The 16,507-nt window shown below is 35.4% G+C and overlaps 1 protein-coding gene across 1 annotated transcript in view; it reads right to left on the bottom strand.

Moving 5' to 3' along the window:
* Positions 1-16,507, bottom strand: part of LOC131670234 (bifunctional heparan sulfate N-deacetylase/N-sulfotransferase) — a 125,793-nt gene that overhangs the window by 4,280 nt on the left and 105,006 nt on the right. The window contains exons 4-12 of the mRNA XM_058945664.1: positions 14,639-14,891; positions 13,911-14,102; positions 4,298-4,641; positions 3,943-4,231; positions 3,450-3,578; positions 1,367-1,549; positions 1,075-1,295; positions 721-999; positions 65-362 (exon numbers count right to left, since the gene is read on the bottom strand). Coding sequence (XP_058801647.1) covers positions 65-362; positions 721-999; positions 1,075-1,295; positions 1,367-1,549; positions 3,450-3,578; positions 3,943-4,231; positions 4,298-4,641; positions 13,911-14,102; positions 14,639-14,891 — 2,188 coding nt within the window. The remainder of the gene's footprint in view (positions 1-64; positions 363-720; positions 1,000-1,074; positions 1,296-1,366; positions 1,550-3,449; positions 3,579-3,942; positions 4,232-4,297; positions 4,642-13,910; positions 14,103-14,638; positions 14,892-16,507) is intronic.

Genomic DNA, 16,507 nt, shown 5'->3' with positions numbered 1-16,507 from the left:
CATTTGGTATATTTGTAATGAAAAAAACAAAGTAAAGTTTTTTTCAGTTCTATTCAATATCTACCTGCAAGAATTTGTAGGATCTATCCTCCATTGGTGGATATTGTCTACCCTTACTTTTACCCAGACATTTGGTACGACCTTCGTTTGTTACCTGGCAGAAAAATCCTTTCTTTGGGTCATACCTTAAATGCGTGGAGTAGTTAAAAGTTGGGGTTATCTTCAGGAACCTCTGCAACTCGTGAAGAGTTTCAATTGGATTCTGACGCAGCTGTTCACCATCGATTATATGTAACTGCTGCGCTGGATAATATGAGAGCCACCTCTCGAGATGTTGTGCGTATCTACCAGGATTTAGACACCTAAAAATATAATGGTTTTAATTTTTACCAATCATTATTCAATCCGCTTAGAAAGAACTATTGAAAGAATTGATACATTAATTTAATTCGTTATTATTATTGAAATTAAATGTAGGGCTTTAACTTCAAGACACTGAAACTAATTTTATAATAACTTTTGATTTTGTGAAAGTTTAGAATGCATTATGTCTTTGAAATCCATCCGATAATGTAAATGAAATAGCTTCAGGAATAGCTATATCGTTATCAATTCTACTTTGATTTCATTCGAAATATCAGAAATATTCCAGACTAAGTAATTTTTGTTTCGTATTATTTAAATTGCACGAATTGATTGTCCACCGAATATTATTTTTACCTATTCCTAAGATCCCTAAGTGGTTTAGGCGCGGTGTCAGTGGCAGTGATAACCGAGTGAAATGAATAATTTTTAGCCGTCACGTCACCATGAACCTTGGTATGTTGATACCAAGAGTAGGCTCGCCTCGCAGGCGATAGGAGTATCGTAATGAGCTTGGCTTTCGGTAGAAGCGCGTGAGCTCGTCGAGGAACCAATTCACCGTCGAAGTACGTCGCGGACTTTTCGAAGAAGTACCGAGCACTTTCATTCTTCGTCGCTGGAAAGAAACTCATGTACCTGAAAAAAAGATAAAAGTATATTTAATGCTGTGTTAAGGACGTTTTTAAATTAAGAGTGATGGTGTTTACGTACCAATCAAGGCCCCTATAGTAATTTTTGCCATTAAAAAATTGTATCTCCTCGAAAGTATCCGGGCTAGGCAAATTACTGCTAATCGCAGGATGTAGAGACAGAAACGTATACAAGGCCGTCGTTCCTGTCTTCTGAGGTCCGATCACCAAAAATTTAGGTAGTTGATCACAAGTTTTATTTTTCGACCATATCCTCTGATGGCGTGGATCATCACAAGGATTCTGCAAACAAATAACAATTAACTTTATGCTTCTTTCACGCGAATTTTTCGATTCTTGTAGCATATACATACACCCCAGACAGGATCAGTTTCTTCAGGATATAGTTGAAAGTACCTCTCGCCAAGCTGCAACGGTGGTGCACTCGATAGCCTGAGATTCGTCCAACACTGAATAAACTTGATGACAGACTCGAAAGTGTATAGCGCCAGTCGATCGTTACCGTAGTTCGACATGTGCGTCATAAAAATATTTATCTGCGAAAAAGAAAATAAAAGTATCACAGGTAAAGTTTTAATCACCCTTCGTTATATCGCATGCGGTTATTGTGCGTCGACCCGATTTCACTTTTTTTATTTCGATAACGTATTGTCTCACGCGCAGGCGTAGACTGGTAGAGAACATAAATCGTTGCCTGCAAATAAAGTATTTAAAAATACAAGGATCGATTTTTGCCAGTAACCACCACCCATCGAGCGACAACAACTATCGACGTTTATCGTGTTTTTGTTCGGCCCGGCGTAAAATATATGGATTTTTTTAATTAAAAAGTTTGATACATTTTACCCATCCGATGAATGGTCACGTCGTACAATGGTTGATTGCATAATGTCAGAACAAGGGTGGATCACTATAAGTATCCGTATTTTCAATGAAGACGTAAGCTGTTCTTAAAAACTTTTTTTACTTTCCAACATAATCTCCTTTTAGAAGAATACATTTTTCCTAACGTTCTAGCTATTTTTTAAAACTCTCTAGACCATAGGATTTTTCAATTTCTTCAAAATAAGCTTATATTTCGATGATGACCTTGTTTGAGTTAAATTTTCTTCCCGAGTGCCACGTTTTTATATTGGGGAAAAGAAAATAGTAGCAGGGAGTCAAATTAGGTGAGTAGAATGGATGCGGCAGCAATTCTTAGTGCAATTCGTGCAATTTGGTCGTGATGATTCTACACGAAAGAGCTGAAGCGTTGTCGTGATGAAACTGCACTTTTTTATCGAACGAAGCCGTATCTCTTATAATTTCTCATAGAATTGGCCCAATAAAGTACGGCAGTATTTCCCCGCTACTATTTCCCAAAAAATACATAAGAATTATTATTCTCTTTGATTTCCGAAAAATCATAGCTATGATCATTCCGGTCGACAGCACTATCTTGGCCTACTTTGGAGCAGATTCGCCTGGAAAACTCACTATTTTAATTGTCGTTTGGTCTTTTGTATATAGTATTGGATTCGAGTTTTATCAACGGTTATTGCGCGACACAAAATCCACTGCGGATTTGATTATTGTTCTTTAAGATACGCCTATGATTTTTGCTACTTCGCATACTTTCTTCCGATAATTAACAAAATTCATGACTTTTTCAACGATTTCTTCAGTAACTACATTGTCGGGCGGTCCCCATAAATAGTATCTTACTTTACTTTTATTTCTTCATACCTTTTACCTCCCAAAAATAAAAAGCGAATCACCGATCGATATTGCTCTTCTTTCATTGTATTGAAAAATATTAAACTTGTTAGGTGCAAATGGCTGTCAAATCAAAACTAGCTGATGAATCACTGAAATTTTGTTTGAATGATGCCAGTGCACAATCGTAATACTTACTAATCCTAGCAACGCCATCTATCTTCAAATACGGACACTTATTGATCAACCCTCGTAGGTGTAATAATAACGATTTCCTTTGTACGCAGAAAAATGTTGAATAATTAAAGAAATATCGTTTCCGGACACGTACGCAGCCGTTACCGAAATTTTCACGCAAATTCGAAAAAAAATTGTTAACAATTTTACGATGGGTATGCCCTGAGCACCTATACTTCTTATCGTAGGCAAATTGTAAAGGCAATCGTTGGCAGAAAGATTCAAGAAGCCATTTTGCTGCTCAGGTTTATAGATGAAAATTGAATTCCAACAGAAAAAAATTCAACGTTTCTATTACATCATTTCTAATATATTTTAACAATCCCCGGAAGGCAATACAGAACGTTACTCGCGTAACTATCAATGATTATCATCTAAAGTAGAATAGCGGCCAATAACAAATATCCGCGAGGACGTTGTCGACAACAGCACCATTGGTGGCCGTTCAAACAACATAACAGTAGCAACTGCTGGTCAGAAGATATGTACGCTTTGGGGGCTTACCGGATTGTAAACGATAGTCTGGAATAGTTCGCCACCCTGGATCGACTCGTCGAGCTTATCTCGACCGCCGGGATACCTCTCGATAAATATTGTATGCGTAAATAGACCACACGTCTGACGTGGTAGTACCTGCAAAATAACAAAACCATGCGAATCACTTGATTCATGCACAATGTACATTATGGATTTAGCCTAGTTTACGCCATGCTGCATTGAAAACTTCCAGAGCAAACTGCACGCTATTGAATGTAACCGAAGAAGCTAAGCTAAAAGCGTGACTTGTGAAATTATTGAGCGTTTTCTCTTTTTTGCTCAGATGCTTGCACAAATGTTTTGATAGCTTTGAATTTCAAATGAAGACATGTTTTTCATGGTGCACTAGTAATACTTTTAATGGAAAAATTGCGACAATGAAAAAATAACATTTTATTAATCATGGAACAGACTGTATTCTAATTTGATAATTTGTAATTATTACAAAAGTAATAATTACCATAATGCCACGATGTACGAAGCCTCGTCTGAGTCTCGCTGGTCTGAGATGAGGATACTCTTCAGTGCTTGTAACTTTAATGTTCCAGACCTTCTTCCAAGCTTCGTAGAGACCTTCGTGTACGGGATAAACGCCCGAGTGATGAGGACTTACGCTGTAACCGCTTACGGTCGGTATGCCGTGATCTTTGGCGAACTGCTTGTTCAGCGCCATGTCCAACATCAGGTGGGTCACATTCTCGTAGAGATGGGGTTGTTGGTGATTCCACATGTGGGAAAACCACGTAAATCTGTGAAATCGTAGTTCAAACGTTAGTAGAAGTTCTAACTTCAATTCAATTTCATTATTTCATTACCTGTCGACGTTCTCGAGTATCATATCGTCCCCCGAATTCTCCTCTGCCGTCCCGTGATGAAAGTACTTGCCGGAAAACCCCAAATTGAATTTGAACCCCGGCACCATAGTTTGTATCCTTTGTTGTGTGGCCAGTAATGCGAGTACGTCGTCTTTTTTCAATCTCGTGCTTTTCTCACCGACAAATATATCGTCCACGTCGACGAGAATCATGCGGTTGAGACTTAGACTTAGTTGACCGTGCGACAGATACGACAGCGAATCCAATAGTAGCAGCTTGTGTAGCCAGAACTTTAGACCACCACCGAATAAAACACGCTGAATTCCGTCGTAGCGACCATGATCCTGTGAATCGGGAAAAAAAATTTATTTACTTTGGAAATAGTTTGATTTTCGCCAATTTACCCAATCAACTAAGCTTTTTCATTTTTATCTGTCATAAATTTATTGGCCATTCATCTTTCATAAAATTGTTTAGTGGCAAGAGGTATCGAAGCATGATTTATTTTTATATCATTTCTCGGCAAATATTCATCAATAAATGCAATAAAATTGCCAATATTTGAATAGTTCGTTTTATTTAGCTGGAACCAAAAATCAGAATATTTTATTGCTTGCAAAATGAATAACTACATCAAATATTTATCGAAGCCATTTCAATATTTTTCACTGTTAAAGTGAACGGCGCTGCTGTGAGTGAAATGATTTATAACTGTCAGAGAGCTTCGTGCCTCTTGCAAAGAATAATGGCTACGATACCCCGTCTCCCGAGTCCAAAGTTGTCGAAACGATGCTCGCTTACTTGATACTCGACTGCCTGAGCGCTAGCGTCTTATTTTCCTACTTTTGACTTTCTCGAGTTTGTAATAGAGATTTGCTTCGTTGAATAAATTCAGAATTTGATATGTCATATTGTGTTGTGAGATTTCTCCTCGTCTCGATTTTCCAGATACTTTGACAATAAGTGAGCTGATTCTTGCAATTTAGAATTTTAAGAAACTATTTTTTTGTTAGATGAAGTTAAAAACCGACTTTACTCGCAGGTACAAGTAACATTCGAGAAGTCACCATTCAGACGTAAAAAAACTGCTTCATTCTACGAATATATGCATTAATGATACGTCGACTGATAAAAAAAATTTTAACAATTTTATGATAGGTATGCCCTCAGCAGCTATACTTCTTTTCATAGGCAAATTGTAAAGAAATCGTTGGCAGGAAGATCCAAGCCATTTTGCTGCTCAGGTTTGTAGATCAAAATTGAATTCTAAAAGAAAAAAATTCAACGTTTCTATTATATCATTTCTAGTGTATTTTAACAATTCCCGGAAGGCAATGCAATTCTTGAAAGATAACAAAACCAAACCAGAATAAATGCTTGATATTAAAATAAAATAGATATTAACGTAATATTAATTAATTTCGAGAAATAAATAAAACATTGTTCAACACTTAATATAAAGTATGCTACACACACTCACACTTAATAAAATGGATATTTAATTCGTCATTTAACTAAAGCCACTACACACGTAATTGAAATTCACCGATCGTAATAAGAGCTGATCGAACAGATCGCAAGGATCTTGCAAATTTCAGGTAGAATTACGAAGTGCCTCGATTTTAGTAGACCATGAGCGCGAGGGGACGAGGAAGACGGCGATGGCAATGAGAGCCGTATAATGTGGCCGTGAGAGAGGATATAGTGACTCACAGGTCTGAGAAGAGGATTCGCGTAACGCAGCCGAGTTATAGCCTCGTTACGTGGTCCGGGGTGACGAGCGTAATGTCGGGAATTGAAGTTCCTTTGCTACATGATATTTTCACTTTGCGAGTGAGTACGTAGTATCCCCCCTCCCCCCACTCACTCTCTTTTTTCAAATGCGTAACTCGGCGATTGATTCGTCGAAAGCAGATGATTTTCAGTAGTACGACTGTTACTTCGGGCATCCTAGCATCAGTAATTGGAATTTATACTATGGACTTGAATCGGCGATAAAACGTTTGCTCATTATCGTCACGCACATATACATACACGCGCACGCGCATACACGTGCACACACGCACACACAGAGGGTTTACAATTATAATCGATTTGGCAGCAATTGGCTCTTGATTTAATTATGTCGAGAGGAGCGGCAGCTGCGGCGCTGAAAATCAGTGCTATATACGACGAACCAGCTGCGCTGTCATAATTGGCTTATCACCGTGAGATTATTATTATTATTATCAGCGGATCCAATTAACGCTTTAGCTCGCTGCTACTGCTGTTACTTTTTTTTTGGTCTTCTTGCAACGCGACGTGCGTCTAGAGTGATGTTTACTCGCCTCGCTTGAATATATGTGGGCGTTTCTGCTATAATGACGTACGCGCTTTTTATCGGTGTATAGTATTTTTTATAGTGTGTTTGATATTTTTTAAAGTTCTGTAATTTAGATAAACAATGAATTTTTTATTTTACTGGATTTAATATTTTGAGAGCTAATTGATGATTGTTGCAATTTACCTTATTCTGTCTTTTGTGTTATTATATTGTCAGGTTACGATTTCACTTAAATACAATTAAAAATTATACGATCAGATGCAAAAGAAATATTGCTTCACTTTTCACACGATTTTTATGTGAAAATATAGCTCATCTAAGCTGAATATTCAAAATTAATAAGCGATGGATAACTTTATCATTTTTAGAAATTAGCGCTCCAACTATTGGTATGTACGCGCACCACGTAATAAATGAAAATTTAATGAATCGTAATTATGTTCGAAATTTTCAACGCTAGCTTCAGTGACTTATGATAACGAAATATTTCCTCTTGGCTGCAATATCCAATTTGTTGAACAAACTCAAGCAATTGCTATTAGCAATAAAAGCCAAGATGGAAGGTAAAGGGCGCTTTGAATCCACCACCACTTGGCTCGACGACGACGCAATAATCATTTGCAAAGGATTACGTTTCCTCTCTCTTTCTCTCTCGCTTAGCTTTTCTCGCTAGCGGATTAATAATATAGACATCTTCCAACGAAAAAAGGTAAGTATAATTGAATTCTCGCGAGAATGAATAACGCTCGCGTGTAGATAATGCGAATAGATTATCGTCATGTGTGATGTATGAGCTTCAGCTATGGATATTTCACGTTAAATCTGGTCGTTTGTTATTGAGTCCCACATTAACTTTACGCTTACCATTGTACTTTAATCATTATGCATGTATTTTAGTATCGAAATGATATTACGGATTGGCCGGTGCTGTGAAATATTTCGCGAGGATGTTTTACAGAACTAATGTCATCCGTGTACTGATCTCTTGTTTATATTAATATTAAATATCATTATTAAATAAATTAAAGCTATTATAAAATACACTGCATCACAGTACAGTTCTATGCTTTAATATTCTTAACATCCGTCAACATTAATTGGCAAATGAAAATTCAATTAAGTTGATATTCTAAGATTTAGTTACAATTTCAAACTTAATAACGTAGCATATCTTTAGGTAATTATCTATATAATTTTTATCTAATTATCTATATAATGAATAGTGAATCAAATTCGTTTCTCCTTCTTTTTCAAAATAAATCGTGCCGTTAGCTGGCGTTACAATTTACTTTTCTTTATTTTTTAATATATTTGTCGAGGATTTAAGACTTTTTGTAGGATAGATTCATATTAACCGATGTTTCGGTTAATAATGATAATTAATTACTGCACTAAAAAACCGAAGTTAGTGCACAGTATTTTATTTATGAAATAATATATTAATTTGTTCAATATGATGTCTTTTTAATGCCTGTAAATTATTTTACTTATTTTTATTCATTAATAGATTGAGCATAAATCGATCTAAAATACCTCTGTTATTTAGCGCCGTTTACTCATAATACGATTCTCGTTACTACATTGAACCAATCAGATCAGGAATAAAATAACTTCACTCGATAGGCCGTCTTTTTTTTACGTAGGAATCACTTTTTTATATAGGATCAGACGCGTAACATGCTCTTATCTTCTTTTCATTTGTTATTGTTATATTGATATTTACATATTTAACATGAATAACTTTTTTCCAAGATGTACTTCTCAATTTATTTTTAAATTTACGATTTATGATGTCGACACCTGCAATAAATAATCTTTTAGTCTTTTTTAACTGTACGGATTAAATTATTATTAAACGTTTATCCCATTTTTTAATAAAGATTGCGACATTATAACATTTATTTCACTACACATTCAAAAACCAGATTATTGGTTACTAATAGAAAATAATTAGAACAATTTTAAAGCATGACCTCTAGTTTTTACGAAAAGATTTACGCGCTGCTAGTTTTATAAAATAAGGGTTAACACAACACTAGACTTTATGTTTTTACTTTCATTAGCTTAAAAATGACCCATTTCGGTTATGATAAATCGAATTTTTATTACTAAAATATCAACTCAAAGCCATACACACACTTATTTGCGGCCATACAACAGTACATTACGTGACCACATCTCACCCAATCAGATTATGAAAAAAAATGCTACAACATGGCATCTGTCATTTTTTTATAAAGGGATAAGATTGTGTATTTCAAAATAATCAAACTGCTTTGCTTTTTGTTTCGTTACTTTGAAATATACTCCACCCTTTTAAGAAATCAAAAGCCTTTTTCTTTATTAGGCGTCTGCGCAAAGAGAACAGGCAAAGTTTTTTTTTAAGTAAGAACGTTTCAACCGAGCTTCTCATCGTTAGCGAGACAAGACCTTCTGACTGCATCAAAAAACCTCATCTCCAGCAACTGCAGTAGTAGTAAAGTTTACTTACATATTATTGAACTTTGGGTTTATATCGTCGAAGAACTCTACAGACCCACGCGAACATAAAAATGTCTGTTGTCCGATACAAAACTTTTCTGCAGGTAACTTTCTTTTGTCTCTCTCTCTCGTTCATTTTTATTGTTTTGTTTCTTAAACTCGAGGGTCAGTTTACGGTTGTCGTGACATGTGCCGTTTCTTTTGAAGGCGAGAGATAACAATATTGTGAGCTTTAAGAATACGATCTATACCGTCAAAGGGATTTAGGATTTATCGAGCTTTTATATATATGCCGAAAATTTTTATCTCCTTGATTTGGGATCAAAGAAGTTACGTATTTTATTTGAAGTTAGAAAGTGCCGACGTTTTATACATTCGTACAGCTATAATTTTTGAACAATTAGGAATATGATACGCTAACTATCTGACGTGTGAATCACTTTGCAAGAAGTTAAATTGCATCCCCAACGCCAGCCAGCTCGTGGTGGTGGTGTTACTTGATAAAGTTAAACTTCTATCAAGCCGAGAGGCACACAAACTTCATAAGTAGTTAGGATATACGGTAATATGAATAAATGTGATACCTTAATGATATCTTTTATGTTAAAATTGTTTTATTTTCTTCGTTATTTCATTGACATTGAATGATTAAATTTTTGATATAGACTATTTCAAATGATATTTTTATTTTTAATTGGCTCGTTATCGTGAAACATGTATTTAGATTGAAGCTTAAAAAAACGAATTAAACAAAACATCGGTTTAAATTCAATCAGTTTATAAAAATATAAAACAAACAAAATTGCTAGCCCTCTTTTTTTTTTAGGCCTTGATAAAGCAAATTTTTATTGCTATAAGTAAACAGTTATTCAACTATCTCGCGATTTAATCGTTCTCGCTAGATTTAATTGTTATTCTATGACATGGTCATAACTAATTTGAAAACTAAAACGCGAAAACAATCGATATTTAAAATGAATAAGATTAATAATTATAAATCTGCTGGCAAGAATCGAAAAGAATAGGAGTTTCATAAGCCAATTCAAAAAGCTTTGAAGGAAAAGAAGAAAAAATTGATTAACATTCAACGCTATCCCCACCCTACTGAGGGCGTGCGCTCTTCGTTCGTGGTGACAAGACGAAACAAGTCGAGGAAAAAGGAGAGGATGAAGAAAAAGAAAGTGGCACCGGCTCAACGTGCTCATTCTTCTCTCTCTTTTTCTCTTTCCCTCTCTCACGCTCGTGAACAGCGCGTGGAATCTTGCAATCGTGAATTTTTCTCTTTCTTTCTCTCTCACCCCGGATGTAAATGCCTTGCTGGGCCAAAACGAGACCAATAACAGGATTGTTTCGCTCTCTCTTTCTCCTCATACCTATTTCTTTTCCGTTGGGCTTCTTACGTGTATTCTGTCTCTCCTTTTCGTATTTTTTGCTCTATGTGCATACGCCAATGATTCTTTTTGCGGTTGAACGAACAAAAAATTTCATTCATCGAAATGGAACAGTCGTGAAACATTATAGATGTAGTGTGGGTTTTTTGCTAGTTTAAAGACAACGGCTTGAGCTTGTTTATGGCACGTACGGTAGAAATGGTGTATTAACGGGAATGGTTTTATAGTAGTGAAACATGAGGTAAGCTATACAAGAAACTAAGATTATACAGCTAAACTACACCAGTTCTTGTAAATGTTGAAAAGATGATTATTTATTTTATAAATTTGTGTATAAAATATCTAAAATATCTGCATGCGACAACCTGTCGTACGCATGATTATTTTAAATTAAAGCAATTAAAGTTCAGATACGAAAAGATTAGTATATGTCTATGTATGTTTTTGTTGATAATCAAATCTATTGCTATATATGGAACGTGATATCATAACCATCGTTAGATATAGATATATCCACCATGAAAGTATTTTATTTAATGATTTTACTTGTGGTTTTCATGATATTCTAATATTCGTTAAAAATCATATTGCTGAAAGTAATTCAATATTCTATCTAATGGAGGTAAACCGAACTGCATTATTTTAAAGAGTGACGCATATAAAATGGTCATGTGTGCGGTAATCTAGACCAAAATAAAATAGAATACCACCTATAATTGTCATGAAATTAAAAAAAAAAGAAATAGAAGAAAGAAGTTACTCTGGAGGATTAATGTCTTTGCTTAGCTGTACGCGGAAACGCAATACGCGACAGGTCCATTATTTTCGGGGGGCGAGGGGAGGGCGAAGCAGGATCACATGCGCAAATACAATCTCACGTGTGTTTCGTCGGAGAACTCGTGACTCGCGTTTTCACACAGGCCTGGGCGTGCGAACATGTAACCTTTTTTCGCGCGCCGCTACGCTCGTCGCGTCATTTATCTCGGGGGAGACTCACTCTCTCGTACTATTTTTTCCCAGCCTTTAGCCCGTAAACATCCTTCACCGCCTTTGTTTTATTACAGTAACATGTCGTTGTCGCGTCGCCGCGCGGGAAATGGATTAAATGAGCCCTCGCTCGTACGTTTCTTACGGAAAATCATTTATTTTTCAATTTGCAAGTACAGCGCTGACCCCATCCACTTGCCGCCAACGAGAGGGAATGAGGACAAGGCTTCGAAGACCTCATTAATTTTATTCCAACTTGCGTCAACTTTGGAGGCTATACCATTAGAAATGAAAATCGCTAAGTCTAGAAACCTGCAAGCTACTCTTTTATTCCCTGTCTGTGCACCTTGCCACGAATGCAAGACAAGCGGATGAAATAGCTACCGCGTCGGGCACATTTTCTTTTTCCTTTTATTTCGCCAGCATTATTTTCACGACATATTCATAATAATCAGAAGAATAATGAAATGACAAGCGATACGTTCCGTCGATAAAACAAGGCGCCGCGGTGGTCCGTAAAAAACAGTCGAGGAAATATTCCAACAGTGTGTTTTATTTCCCCTTCGCGTGCTTCTGCTTGATGCTCTATATTCGTTTCTTTCTCTCAACTGTTCGCATTCTCATCCTCTCACAAATATTTTGTTGTTTTACGACCAATAAAAATGGCGGATCCATACATAAACGAGACCAACGCCCAATGGCGAAAAGGCAAACAAGAAAGTTTGCGCGACAGAGTAAGAAGAATAGGAAGGAAAGAAGAAAAAATGAGCGTACGAAGTACGATGAATGTCTCCTCCGTGGGATTACCGTTGCTAAAATAGCCTTTCTCGTCTTCTACTGTGGGAAAAAATAGAATTGCCGAGACCACGACGAGGGCGGCTGCCATAATGAGGTGTCAGAGCTGAAGTTTTTTTTTCACGAAAATGCCAAGATGCGGTTTGCTTTTGACCGTCTAATGACTACTCGCTGGTTGAATTATGCGACAAAAGGAGATTGAACGTGGCTTGCGAGCTTTCATTGCAAGATACCAACAAGTGATAAGTAAAATAGTAAACTTTTTACGTAAAAATAAAAAATAAGCGCTTAAATGCCGCTACAAACATATAAAGTTTACTAATACCGAAAATGTTTTTATGCCAATCAACAAAACAAAACGAAACAAATAAAACATAAAACGTAAATTTTAGGATGATTAGCAGTTTAGCAGACGAACAACTGGCCCAGGGCGATGAAATAACTTTTCCGATTTAATTAAAAACATAACGAATAAAATAACGAATTCATTTTAATTGGTTTTTCCGGAAAAGTTAATTGAATGCATTCCCGCTCGAATAAATATGCTTTCCCACTCCGTACATTGTCAAAGTAATTAAATTTGAAAATTTAGATTTGCCACTACGCTAACGAGTTATAAATTAACGCAAGATATCACGCTCATGCAATTAAAAAAAAGAACTGTTGAACGAGCTGCCAAGCTTGTTTAAACCCACTGGATACAATTTCGATATCTGAGTTTATATTGTTGCTACATAATGAAATAGAACGGAAATAATTTTGTAATTATCAGACCTTATGTTATTCATGGCGCTCTTTTCAACAGTGGTGGTTATAAGTTCATAAAAAAAAGCTATTGACATAATGAAATCGAAAATGAAATAAAAACGGAAAAACGTCATTAGAAAGTCTGAATAAATTTAGAAGTATTCTTTGACAGAGTCTAAAATATTTTTGTTCCTATTAAAAGTAGAGAATTTACTGAGAATTTCATAAGAACAAAGATATCTTGTAATTTATGAAAAAATACTTTTAATTTTTTAGAAATTTTATAAAGATAATTCTCCAAATTTCTATTCCGTGAAAATTAAAAAATCGAAAGAAAAATGTTCCTGAAAAAACTTAGAAGTATGTTATGGCTAATTCTAAGATATTTTTGTTCTTTGAATATTTTTATAAAAGTTTGTGGTTTTTGATCAAAAAAATTGTTAAGTTAAAAAAGATTATTTGTTATTTGGACCGCTATTTCGTTTAATAAACAAATTTTCAGATTAAACAAAACTTATTTATTTTTAGTTTAGTTATCGAGGCAACCAGTCAGATAATTTTTGGGTGCATAAAAACATATCAATCGAATGAAAAGTCTTTAAAAAATAATTGAATTAAAAATTAGGTTTCTTTATTTTTAATTTTTTTTATGTTAACAGTTTTTTCGTATAAACTGATAACAATCACTATTGGAAAGATCGCCATGATGAACATAAGGTGTAGAAATTTCGAAGTTTTTTACGTGGCGACTATATAAGCTCAGATGTCTGTTCTAGGGAAATTAATGGGTTATTTAATGTGGCGTACACTAATAACACCATTGAATTTTGGAATACAATTCGCAGAAATGAAATCAAATATTTTCCGTTTCAAAATAAACTTCACTCACTTGTATAACAGTAGCCAAAGGACTACGATTAGTCACGTAATCAATACTATCCCTATGGGCCCAAGCGAGTGGCTCGTAGGTACTGTGATTAGGCTGAAAAATTGTCCAGTCGTATCCAGGCAGCGGTCCCCATGCCGTCTCGCCAGCCCTCGTTAACCTCAGTATCGGCGACGCAGCGTTCAACTGAGCATCCTGCCAAAAAAATAAAAGAGAAGCGAAAAATCTCGTGAGAGAGACTTATACGCAAACGTGATGGGAATGTTTTATGATTCCAAAGGGGAGTTTTTTTATTACTCCGACGGCATAGAGTTTTTCGATGAGGGTAGTTTGTAGAATTGATGAGATATGGATTTTACACTCGCGTTGTGACTTTAGAGATAGCAGTACCATCGAAAATTTTTTTCTTTGGAAAAAAAATTAGAATAAGAAGTTAATTTCCGTATGAATTATTTATGGATTATGCGAATGAAGGATCTGCAGAATATACATACGCGTAACGAAATATCAGCACGATTTTATAATAAATAGAAAGTTACGCTGTAAAGTTGTTATGTGTCTCGCAGACTACGAGTGTATTATTCAGTAGAACGAGTCAATATGTAGTCTTCCATTATTACGACTATTTATACCCGATGAAAAATTTGCACTGTCATTTTACGCGTAAGCATTCGAACAAATAATTTTTACGGAAAGTAAATATCAGCGAAAAGCCAAAGAAAAACACAAACCTTTAGCCTAAGATTGGTATGTACAAAGAGAGGAAAACCCTTGAGTTGCGCTCCAACAAGGCTTTCCTCTCCGGGTGGCGTGAAACCGACTATCCCGACCGAATATTCACGGCAATATTTGTCAAGTAGCTCGCGATTCCACTTGTCCATCTGCAAGTATTTGTTCAGGTTCTCGAAGATCAACACTCCGTAGCGCCCTTTGTCCAAGTTCGTCAACACTGGCAGCGACTTCCCAGCCACTTCCACCTTATATCTGCAATAATCAAACGAAAACAGTGGTTATATATATTTATATGTGTGTGTGAGTGTGTGTATGCGGACGCACGTGCTAGAAAGAATAAGATTCGCAGCTAAGTATATTAATTGTGGAATGAAAATCGGTACAACTTCGATATAATTTAACTAAATAGTTCATAATATCAAGTTAATAATTGATATACGCGTTATAGTCACACGAAGACAAATCAGTTGTTAAAGGTTTTAAAATGTTATTTTTGTATTTTAACTAATACAGTAGTACAAAAATTTATTTATTTGTCTATTTTTACACTATCATGTGCCAAAATTCATACAATTCTTTCAATATTTGCAATATCAAAAAGGGTGTACAAAATTATCAGCCAATTTTTAATAGAAATGAAAAAATATGAGGACTCATTAACGTGTAAAATCGCTTTTTGGAACACACGATTTCTAACGCACAATGTCAATAGAAAAAGATAATCCTTATAAAATCATTAAAAGTCTCAAAAAATCATCAAAAGAATAAGATTTCCTTTAAAAAGTCCCATATAAGAAATTTTCAAGTGAGCGTTTTGGCAATCTGATATTAGTTTTACTTGAAAATATGAATTACCCTATAATTTTTGCGCTAAAATAAAAAAAGCCAATTTTTTCAACGTTTTCTTTAAATTCCTTTTTCTTGTTGTTACATTCAAACAAGTATATTGAACTCTCTGAAGCAGTCAATGGAAATTCAGTTTTTGTTAGCATTTATACAATATGGCAGTTTATTTACCGTGTTGTATAAATGCTGATGATTTTTTAATTTGAAAAGTATCAGAATCACATAAAAGATTTACGCTAAAAAATGCTTAAAATTAACCAAAGAAATGAATAAGAGCACACTTGACAATCACTTATGTGAAATTTTGGGAAAAAATTACTAACATTGTCTATTGACATTGTAGAAATTGTGTGTGCAAGAAAGCAATTTTGTCCGTTAATGGGTTAATAGAGCCTCTTTACTTTCTAATAAAGAAAGAAAGAGAGGGACAGAGAGACCGATAAGCCAAGTCTCGTATAAAAATCCCATCACGCGCGCATGCTGGCCGTGGATTCGCAATAAAGGATTCTTATTCCCTCTCCTTTCCTTTTTTTTCTTTATCGTTCGTATATAAGGACTCCGAGAGTCTTGGAATGCTGATGGATTCCTGAGCATCCTTCAAGTGCCGTAAAATTTCGCTTGGCTTTCAAATGTAATAGGGGGGCTGCTGTTACCGTTGCTGTCTCTGTTGTGGAGATGAGGCGAACGAAACAATCTTACTTTACCAAGTGCTCATATTTTTAGGTGGGTTGCTTTATATTTCGAGGCCAATTTTTTTGAGCAGCTGTGTTTTATGAAGAAAATAAGTAATTTTTGAGATGGTTCATTTCTGCTTTTTTATATTTGCGCATTTCAATAAAAATGAAGCTGAGACCATTTAATTAAAAACTCCGGTGTTTAATGAAGAACTCACAACGAAACACAAAACAAAATCGAAAGGTTAAACGTCCTATCCGCGTGTATAAAACAAGCAGCGTGTATAAACAAGCATCACAGCACTTCATTTAATTAAACGACGATCGATGAAAGGGGATTACGAAAAT

Source organism: Phymastichus coffea, unplaced genomic scaffold (genome assembly GCF_024137745.1).
Source record: "Phymastichus coffea isolate CEN01 unplaced genomic scaffold, Cenicafe_Pcof_1.1 PCOF00105, whole genome shotgun sequence".
NCBI lineage: Eukaryota > Metazoa > Arthropoda > Insecta > Hymenoptera > Eulophidae > Phymastichus > Phymastichus coffea.
Note: the sequence above shows the minus strand (reverse complement) of the source record. Positions and strands in the feature narration are given on the sequence as shown.